The 11,159-nt window shown below is 45.6% G+C and overlaps 1 protein-coding gene across 1 annotated transcript in view; it reads left to right on the top strand.

Annotated features, from left to right (window-relative positions):
* ELAPOR2 (endosome-lysosome associated apoptosis and autophagy regulator family member 2) overlaps window positions 1-11,159 on the top strand; it is a 153,335-nt gene extending 142,176 nt beyond the window's left edge. Inside the window, exons 21-22 of the mRNA XM_075926150.2 lie at window positions 502-667; window positions 10,302-11,159. Coding sequence (XP_075782265.2) covers window positions 502-667; window positions 10,302-10,361 — 226 coding nt within the window. The 3' untranslated portion in view covers window positions 10,362-11,159. The remainder of the gene's footprint in view (window positions 1-501; window positions 668-10,301) is intronic.

The following is an 11,159-nucleotide window of genomic DNA, read 5'->3' on the forward strand; positions in this document are numbered from 1 at the left end:
AATACAATTTAATATTAAAACTATTATGAAGGGGTGTAACATTACTGATAGGACGCCTGAGAAGTGTCCTCCTAACCCCTGACATAGGTTGGCTTAAGGTCAAAAAGCAATAGCGATTTGTTAAATTCATAGATATCAAAACCAAAATGGACCATTATGACCATGTAGTCTGACCTCTTGTATAATACAAGCCACAGAATTCTGCCCACTGATTCCTGAATCATGCTAATGGTTTCTGCTTTCTCTTGAGCATATATTTTCGAAAAAGTCTAAAAAAAAGTCTTTGATTTAAAAACTTCGTGGGACAGAATTTTTTCTGTTCTAGTCTGGAAAACAGGAAATGCTTTTATACTTCTGATTCTTAAAATACAACTTCTAATTCTCAAAGAACGCCTAACAAATAACCCTACAGAATAGCTGCAGATGCTGTTCTGACCACTTTACCTATTGCAGCTAGAGCACGAGGTATTAAAAAATAACTGTCCATGTTTGTACCTTTAGGTTGGAGTATAAATATTCCAAATTAGTGATGACAGCTAATTCAAAGGAGTGTGAGCTTCCAGCTGCTGACAGCTGTGCTATAATGGAAGGAGAAGATAATGAAGAGGAAATAGTATATTCAAATAAACAGTCATTGCTGGGAAAGCTCAAGTCTTTGGCCACAAAGGTGAGCATTAATATTATTATTTTTATGGACACTGATGTAGTACTGTTCGTTTAATGTGGCTAATTAGCTAATTTTATTATATAATTGTGTTATTGTGGTGGTTATGTTATTTCATATATAATCAATGTGTGATGAATAGATAGAAGTAGGAGAGGCTTATAAGAATATAAATCTGACATGTACCTAGGAGTGATACGTGTGCATTAGCAATACCAGTAATGTAAGGAAGCAATCTAAGGCCTACAGGCTAGAAGATTTCAGCTTAGCCACACTAGGACTCAGTCTTAAAAGGAGACTTGACACAAATGGGTGACCTAAGAATGACTTTTTGGCAGTAAGGTTACAAGATTACTGTTAAGAATGTGCTAATAGGTGATGCTCTGGAAAAAGAGACCTCAACATGTCCATCTGGAGCACAAGGTACCTGATCGCAGGTCACTATGGAGACAGATTTACATACATAAATGCTAATTAGAATACGGCAGCTAAAAGAACAACCTGTGAAAAGCAGGAAACCCCAAAGCCGATGAGGTGTGGAAGAACAGAAAAGGAAAAGGAAGTTGGAACCTTCATGCATATGCATTAAGTGTTAGGTTTGGTCAGAACATCAAGATAACAGGGGGTGCCTTGAATGGATTGGTGGGAAGACCCTACGGGAAGACGGCTTTGTGACAACCCCAAGAGGAACCACTCCTCTTCTATTGATTACTGCTTGTTACAAGATCCATCAAACTCTGATCTCTTTGAGTATGTGAGTATGAACATAGCATTAGAGAGTTCATGAGATCCCTTAGAATAGCAGTTCCCAACTGCTGGTCTGCAGCAGTTTCAGCACCCAGCTGACGGGGCTGAGTGGAGGGCGGCTGCGGTGCTTGGCCGGGACCAAGTGCCACGTGGAGAGTGGCTGTGGTGCTTGACTGGGGCCAAGCGCCGCGTGAAGGGCGGCCACCCCGGCCACTTGGGAACAGCAGTGGGGAAGGGAGGACACTGGCAGCTCCTCCAGTGCCTGTAATGCTCCCAGCCCTATCCCACAGCGCAGGGAGCCTGAGCAGATGCAGCTCTCTGCAAGGTCAGGGGGCAGGGCTGGGGATTCTGCTCCTTTTCCTGCTGCAGTTCTCAGGATCCAGGAACCAGAGCAGGGAAAGGAGCAGAACGTGGGGACACTGGGTGGTCCCAGGCCTGCAGCTCCTCTGGCATTGCCACCCCGCCCCCCAACCCCAGCCCTCCACCCTGTCTCCTGGCGGGGCTGGCTGCTGTACAGACAGAGGAGACCCTATGTGGAAGGGCTGGGTACTGTCAGCATGGACCATCCAGCAGCATACATTCGGCTGCCTCTCTTCCTGGTACACTATGCCAGCTATAAATATCATGCTGGTTCAGCATTATGTACTGTACCACCAACTTTGCCCTGATGGTTAGGGGGTTATCTTTCTAGTAATAGCCACACACAATTGTAAGCTGATATGCAGCAGAACTGAGAAATTGTCTGTTTATCTCATCGGAGGAAATGCTTTTAGCAGAGATAAGCCAAACAGGCAGGAAGGTAAGGAAGTATAGTACTTAGACTTAGAAGAATGTGATTTTTATTAATAAATGTTGATAAACCTCAAGTTCATTATTCACACACAAATGAACAAAAATATTTCCAATGATTGGACTGGAATGTAGAGATCGGCAAAGTAAGACAAATACTATTTGACAGCTTATTAGAGTTGGATTTATGGATATTCACTTAGAATATTTTGCCCCCACATGATGTTAACAATTTGTGTTTTAATGGTTATAAAGCTTTAGCTTTTTGAATCTCAGTGCCTACCGTCAGTAAATTATTGTCCGACTCTTCCCATTGTCTGATCCCCAGATTTCCTGCATCTGTGAACATTTAAATCAATAAGAATAAAAAATTGCTTAAAATGATAATTTTTCACAGCCATGGACATTTAAATTAATAAAAATAAAAAGGCCAAACACTGATGATATCAGTTGAAATGATAAAAAATGCAAATTAAATCATATTAAAGACGTAGTAACTTTATAACAACAGATCACCTAGAAGAGTCATGGTTGCCACTATGCCGCACACCATGGTGTTCAAGGGACCAGACAGATGTGGTAGAGGGCTACTTGTCCATTCTCTGTTCCCCGCTTGCGTAATTGCTCAAGGAACAGAAATTCCATTTAGAAATCCATCAGGAACTAGTATCCAAAGTTCCTGGATTTCACCATTTGGATACAAAAGTATGCAATGGTGAAATGGCTCTTTTGAGTCTGTAGCTCATGCTACCTCCTTGTCATTTTCCATTTTAAAGGACTGTTCTCACGGGGGTCATTCTCTACTTCTTATGTCCTTGGCCCTTGCCTGCACTCCTTCCCACATGTCCTGTTCCTCAAGCTGCTCTTGGGGACCTGTTGGGGAAGTGGCAAGAACTACAACCAACTATATCTGGCTTGGGAGGGGAGGCTCCAAGCTTCCCCCTCGGCTGGGGGCTGGGAGCAGTACAGTCTAGTCTGAATCTGCAGAAGCGGCGAGGAGTCCTCTGGCACCTTATAGACTAACCAAAGTGTTGGAGCATAAGCTTTCGTGGGCAAAGACCCACTTCATCAGATGCATGTCTGACAAAAGGAGCGGCTGCCCCTGCAACCCCGTTCTCCTCCTTCCCTGCTTGGCAGCAGCCTCCCCCTGGCCTCCAGCTGCTCCCAGCCAGCGTGCACACGCATTATTATTATGCATTATTATGCATAATTAAGTGCATAGAAAAATATTAATGTGCTGAATGTGTCAACACTGTCAGACCTGTTAACCACTTCCTCTTTAATTCTGGTGCAGTTGAGGCCAAAGGTGTGGACTGGAGAATACCCTTTAGCAAGTATTAGCAACTATTTTATTGTTTTTTTAAAATGTGTGTGTGCAGCAGTTTTTCAAATTCTTTTTAACCATGTCCCCCCTCCTTTGATTTGCCTCATATGCCATGGGCTATGGTTACAATGACATGCATTGTATGCCTACAGATGCAATGTAAAATAACACATGGCCTCTTATAATCACCACAACGAATATGCAAATATACAAATACATTAATTACCATAATGAATGTGCAAATATTCCAGTGCTGGTCCACCAATAGTTTGAATGAGCTTGCTAGTCCGTGGTATAAAAAAGGCTGGGAACCACCACCTTAGAATTTATATCCGGGCTGGGCAAGAGCCTGTCAGCAGGCTGGATCTGGCCTGCCTAGCTTCTTTATCTGGCCCGTGTGGCAGTTCCCATCCCCGCCCCCTAACATGATGCGCGAGCCCTTTCAACTGCTTCTATTTAGCAGCTGCAGGGAAGGCACAAGCCCTTTAAATAGAAGCACTTTAAAGGGCTTTCGCCTCCCCAGCTCCTAGGCAACATGTTAGCGGCGGGGCCGGGAGCTGCGAGCCCTTTCGACTGCTTCTATTTAAAGGGCTTGTGCCTTCCCCATGAGCTTCAATTAAGGCCTGGGGCGGGGGGAGCACGTGAAGCTTCTCCGACCCACGGAGGTGGGTCCGACCCGCGGATGCCACGCTGCTTCCCCGCCCTCAGGCCAATTCGAGCCTGGGGGTGGAGGAGTGCGCGAAGCTTCCTTCCGCCCTTCCAGGAGCACGCGATGCTTTCAAGCGCCGTGCACTGCTCGCAGGACAGGGACAGAGCAGAGATGGCTTCGCACACTCCCCTGCCCCCAGGCCGTAATAGGCCTGGGGGCAGGGGAGCAGCAGGACCTCTGCAGGTTGGATCCACCCGCGTGGCAAGCCTGATCCGGCCCACGGAGGCCCTTTTGCCCACTCCTGCTCTATGGACACTAGTTTAACACAGAACTATTCATTCCATTTTAAATAGAGGCTACAATAACTAACTTGCAAACGCATACATCATAGATCCACAGGGCTCCATTAATGCCAATGGGACTGCTCACAACAGAAAATGCTGCAGGATTCTCTCTTCCCCAAAGAACTTATATCACGGATCTTCAGAGTATGGAGAACGACTGAAAAGAGTTTGTCTGATGAACACTTCTCCCTTCATGCTCACACAGGTCACCTCTCATCACTGATTGAACATCTTCCCAGGGGCTTCCATAGCAGCTTACATGGAAAATCAACATTATGAAAGTGTCAACTATCTAGTCAGCTCTCCATAGTTGATCTCCCAGTGCTCTGTGGACCACTGGAGGTCCACAGACCACAGTTTGGGAACCGCGGGCTTCCAATCTGTACATGCACATCTAATGGTTGGAGTTGCATTTATTGCCCTGAGAAATCCCATCTATAGCAAGGGAGAGCACAAAAGTAATCTGTAGTGTTTACAGACTAGGGCTCTAAATTAGATAAAGCCAAAAACAAACAACCCCGCCCTCCAAAATCACAAAAACAAAAAACAGAAGCCAAAGATGAGGGAGAGTTGGGAAATTCTAAGTGTTAAGCTATACAGATATCTTCTTCTTCTTCAAAGTGGATCAGCCCTTTGCTGAAAAATTGCATTTTTAACTGACAATTTTCATAAGCTTTTTGTTTTTAAAATTTTCCAGTTCTTCACCAAAACCCCAATTTTCAAATTTTCAGATTGATGGGCTTTTTGCCCTTCTTGTTTCAGATATTCCTTTTGGCCAGTGAATGAGACAGAATGAATGACATGGAGGGACATCTTTCCCCCCCCTTTTTTTGTCCATTTTAAATTTTTTTCCATATGAAATTTTCCCATATCTTCAACTTTGGAAAAATTAGAAGGGCCAGATGAAAAAGTGGAGAAAGGACCCCACATTTGGATCTAATTCATTGTATTGTAGTGGTAAGAACAAAAACGAGGAGGGAAATATAGCATACTGAAAATTCAACAATTTCAAAAATGATTTTTTTTTTAAAGCAAAGTGTTCCTCCTTCCTCTGGCTCTCCCCCAAAAGTCCCCCTCTCCCCCATTTTGACCCTTGCAAAAAAAGAAAATGACTCAGAAGTGCTGATTTTGTGAAATCGATCAGCTCTCTCCTGCTGAGTGTAGAGAAAAATTTTGATCGCTTCTGTTGCTAACTGTAGTGTTTACTAGCATGAATAATCTTGATGAGTTTAAATGTGTGGGTGAGGAAGTTTCTGGGCCTGGGCCTGTAATGATTGGAAGAAAAGAGGAATAATTGATGGAAGAAATAGGTTTCATACTTTAAAAATAAGGTTAGTGCTTTATATTGAAAGTAGTGATCACATGCACACCAGTGCAATGTTTTCAGACTATTCTTTTCTCAGGTTTCTATATTCATTATTACCTTTTCAAATAAGCCTGTCAGATATCTCTGACTTCTTTTTTTCATCTTCTGGATAATCAGAGGTGCCAAACTCAGCCTCGAGGATCTCGTTAGCTTGCTCAAATCTGCATCCTATATCCAGATTTGAGGATTGATGATATAGTGTCTCAAAACACATTTGATAGGCAACACATTTCATTAATGCAAAAGATGAGAAGTACAATGTCTTTTAAAAAACAGATGAGAGAGGGAAAAAATGTAAGGGACAAGGACAATGTAAAGATGTATAAACTAAGAGAGAGAAAAAAATCAGAAATATATTAAAAATAGGATTATCAGATCCTAGGGCATGTCTTTTCAGTGTTCCAAAACTTCTCTTGACATTATTGAGGTGTTTGAATAGCTAAGTCATGCACAGCTTGGCCCTGAATGTGAAAAAGGAAAATATTTACTGTATTTGCAGTATTATTGTAATGGCAACACCAAATGGAGGAATTTCTATGCTGGAAAAGACTAAGTACAGGCAGTCCCCGGGTTACGTACAAGATAGGGACTGTAGGTTTGTTCTTAAGTTGAATCTGTATGTAAGTTGGAACTGGCGTCCAGATTCAGTGGCTGCTGAAACTGACCGCCAGTTCTGACTTACATACAGAATCAACTTAAGAACCCCAGGTCCCAAGTTAGCTGCTGCTGAAACTGATCAGCAGCTGATTCCAGGAAGCCCGGGGCAGAGCAACTCTGCCTCGGGCTTCCTGTAGTCAGCGCTGGTCAGTTTCAGCAGAAGCTGACTTGGGGACACCTGGGGCAGAGCAGCTGGGGTGCTGCTGGGTTGCTCCAGTAGCACTGCTCCTTGGTGCTACTGGGCCAACCCAGCAGCACCCCATCTGCTCTGCCCCAGGCGTCCTGATTCAGCCGCTGCTGAAACTGACCAGCAGCGGCTGACTCAGGACCTGGGGCAGAGCAGCTGGGGTGCTGCTGGGTTGGTCCAGTAGTGCCCAGAGCGGCGCTGCAGGACCAATTGGCAGCGCCCCAGCTGCTCTGCCCCAGGGTCCAAAACAAAAGCCTGGTCTGCTGGGGGGGGGGGCACACTAGCTGCGCCCCCCCCCCCCCCAGCAGACCAGGGACACGGGGAGCAGAGCCGCAGCGGGGTGCCGCGCCTCTGAGGCTTTGCTCTGGCAAAGCCTCAGAGGTGCGGGACCCGCCGCGGCTGCCGCTTCAGTCCCGGTGCCTGTGGTCTGCTGGGGACGGTCCCCAGCAGACCACAGGCACCGGGACAGAAGCGGCAGCAGCAGCGGTTCCCCGCGCTTCTGAGGCTTTGCCAGAGCAAAGTCTCCAGCAGACCAGGGGCACCAGAGGCTCTGGCAAAGCCTCAGAAGCGCGGGAACCCGCCGCGGCTGCCGCTTCAGTCCCGGTGCCTGTGGTCTGCTGGGGACCGTCCCCAGCAGACCACAGGCACCGGGACTGAAGCGGCAGCCGCGCGGGTTCCCGCGCTTCTGAGGCTTTGCTCTAGCAAAGCCTCAGAAGCGCGGGAACCTGCCCGGTGCCCCTGGTCTGCTGGAGACAGTCTCCAGCAGACCAGGGGCACCGGAGCAGCTTACGAACGGGGCTTTCTCGCCCCGGAGCTCGCAGGTAGCAATCCGCCACCTCGACCTCCGGGGCGAGAAAGCCCCGTTCGTAAGTGCGGATCCGACATAAGTCGGATCCGCGTAAGTTGGGGACTGCCTGTACAGAGGAATGTGCAAGAAACTCTCCAATGTGCAGCTATGGAAAAGTCTGACCCTGCACATGCATCAGGTCATAATAGTTTAAGATTGGTTTTAAACTCCAAAGTGTGAATTCAGATTCATCTCGTTCCAAAATATTTTTTAGTATTAACTAGTACAGCTGTGGATGTTCTTGCCTGCCGTATAAATGCTCAGTCTCTTATGAAAGCTTAATTTCATCAGTGTGTTGAGTCACAAAGCTTTAAGTAGCTACAGGGATTCTCAGCCTTTACACACCAATAGTCTCAAAACCAGCCAATATTTTCCTCTGTCCAGTATCCTGGAGTTCTTAGCCTCAGTAGCCTCCTGTGGCAATGAGATCCACACTCTACACAAAATGAAAACGTATTTCCTCATCTGTTTAGAGTTTGCCACCTTTACATCAGTGTTTCACTTTGCACCAGCTACAATCATTTACAGTGTTGTCAGTGCAATACTCTGCAGGAGACTCAACTTGGGTGTATCCACAATGTCCTGGAGAGGTACATTTTAGGGAAGGCTAGAAAATAACAATTCCTTTTCAGGACATATTTTGAGGTTTTGAGATTTGTTTTCGTTCTGATGTGGAACATTTGATGTTCATAAACAAGAGACTGACATGTCATAGACAAGCCTGGTGATTAGGACACTCACCCAGACTGTGGGAGATCTTTCTTTTAATGCTTCCTTTGCAAGAGGGACTTGAATTTGTGTTACCTGCATTTCAGCTAAGCTCCCTAACCACTGGGCTGCAGATGCAGGCTCTTTCTTTGACCCAGTGCATATTTAAATATTTGTACATTGTGGAACAGTGCCCACAGGAGTAATTGGACTCGAAACTGGCTCTGCAGGCTGGTGCCTAGTGCTCTCACCTAGATTCGGAGCAGAGGTTTGCACCTGGGTTTCTCACAGCCCAGCTGAGTGCCATTGTCTGGCAATGATGAACCATGTCTAAGGACACCTAGATAAACAAAATGTCATGGGCCCACCAGCGGTTTACCTGGGTGAGCCTGAGACATAATTATGAAAACCACTGACTTAGGGCATGTCTACATGTATGGAGTAGGGATGTAAAAAATGGGGAGGGGGAAATATTAACCATGTAACCGATAGAAATTTCTGTCAGTTGCACCATTAACTCTGGGGCTGCTGCAGCTCCTGGCCCTGTAGGGCTGCCAGGACTAGTGTGACTCCCCTGTAGGTGCTCCCAGGCCCACAGGACTGCCAGGGTTCCTGGTCTCATTGACGGGGCTCGTGCTCTGGGACCCATTGGGCTGCTGCAGCTCCTGTGGGGCGGCCGGTGCTCTCAGCCCCGTTGGGCTGCCAGCAGTCCTATGAGGAGTTTAACCAGTGCTGATCACTGATAAGCATAAACGTATCAGTTAATTGGTTAAACAATTACATCCCTAGTACAAAACTGCACCAGTGCAGTCCTGTCAATGCACCTGCACTGCCCATCAGCATAATAAAACCAGCTCCGCAAACAGCTGGGTCTACCTCAGTGACACAGTGCTGTGCACACGAGCACTTACATGAGTGTAGCGTATGTTGTTCAAGGTTGGCTTATTTACACCCCCAAGTGCCATAGTTTAGTGCTGAGGTAAACTGGTGTAGACGTAGCCCTCGGAAAGGGGGCAATTCATGCGCAGAAAGGTCAACGCCTGTTAAGTATGGTAAGTGTTCTGTTGAACGGAGGCCTAATGGGTCAAGCCTACCAAAGGAATTCGGGTCAGTGTTGGGATTAGATTTCAGGAGTTTCTCATTCTCGGTTTTTTGCTCAATCTGCTCTCACTCTTGACTGTTTTGTGTTTTTGTGCAGCAATGCATAATGCTTCCTTTGTCATTCGGTCATAAAATCCGTAACCTTGATTTCTCTGTCACTGCCGTGCATTTGTGTATGTACCTAAGGGCCTATCAGTTTAATCCTATAAAGGAGACACTACTATTTTCTATCCTTTCTACCTCACAGTGGAATTTTGAAGTTTATGAATTTTTATATCTAGAAATGTTACAGTTAGTTCAGAATTAAAGGCTATCTTCTGCTCTCATTTAGGGTATGTCTAGACTGCATCCCTCTGTCGACAGAGGGATGCAGATTAGGCAGGTCGACATTGCAAATGAGGCAGGGATTTAAATATTCTGTGCCTAATTTGCATAAAAATGTCCACCACTTTTTGCCAACTCAGCACTTTGTCGGCAAAAAGCAGCAGTCTAGAGGCTGATCTGTCGAGAAAGAAAGCCTTTTTCGACAGATCCTTTAAACCTCCTTGCAGGAGGCATAAGGGATCTGTCGAAAAAGGCTTTCTTTCTCGGCAGATCCCCCTCTAGACTGCCGCTTTTTGCCGACAAAGTGCTGAGTCGGCAAAACGTGGTGGACATTTTTATGCAAATTAGGCATGGGATATTTAAATCCCTGCCTCATTTGCACTGTCAACTTGCCTAATCTGCATCACTCTGCCGACAGAGGGATGCAGTCTAGACATACCCTTACTGTGGCACTATCTCAATAAAGTTTCACTCAAGCTACTGAGACCAGAAATTTGGTGCCTGACTTTTTATACCAAGTGAAGAGATGTTAGTACACTTCGGAGTGAATCTGAGAAATCATGATTGATGGGAACTTGTCTCTTTTCATTGCAGGAAAAACAAGATCGTTTTGAATCTGTGCAGCTGAAATCTTCAAGATCACAAAATATATGAGGATTAAATGCTACCTTCAAAGAAACAAACCTGATTTCTATTTTTACAGGACCACATTTTAAACACATTGCTGCAGATAGCAGAGTGATGATCCCAGTGAGAAATGCTGAGCCATTTAAGGGGAGGGAGGGAAAAGAGGGTGGAAATCAAAACAAAAGATTGGGTAGCCTTATCTTGTGGTCAAGTACCTTGCCAAAACAAGAGCAGACGGCTTGGATTCCAAACTAGGAATGAAACTTAACTCAGGAAGAGATATACATACTGCAACTGACTTAAATTTTACATTCACCTGTGCATTCCTCAGGCATGTCATGTGATTTATGGGTATCTTTTCAGTTCATAATCACTTTGTCCATATACATCTCAAGAACTGATTTTCTGAGAGGTTCGAATCTTTCTGCAAAGGTTCTGTCCTATCCTTTTTGTAGCATGGCTTCAAGTCTCTCTCAAACCAAAATTGTGAATGGTACTTGAAACAGATCCGGGGCTGAGTTTTGATCCTTAGAGATAATATTGCTTTTGGGGTTAAGGGCTGGATGTCCTGCAACAGCCCTTAAGCGTAGCAGGGCCAATTTACACTCACAGATTGAACCCATTTAGGTGCCATTGTAATGACCAGTTGTAATGGGTTGGCTTGAACCTTGCACTCCTGAACCTTAGGCTATACCTCTCCCTACAGCTAAGGGTATGATTCCCAGCTTACGTAGACTCGCATTTGCTGTCATAAGCCCAGCACACGGGGGCTGTGTCTACACTGGCCACATATCCCGTAATAGCTATGGAAATGAGAGAAGTCAG

The sequence above is a fragment of the Pelodiscus sinensis genome, chromosome 1 (assembly GCF_052426305.1).
Source record: "Pelodiscus sinensis isolate ZL-2025 chromosome 1, ASM5242630v1, whole genome shotgun sequence".
In the NCBI taxonomy this organism is placed as follows: Eukaryota; Metazoa; Chordata; order Testudines; family Trionychidae; genus Pelodiscus; species Pelodiscus sinensis.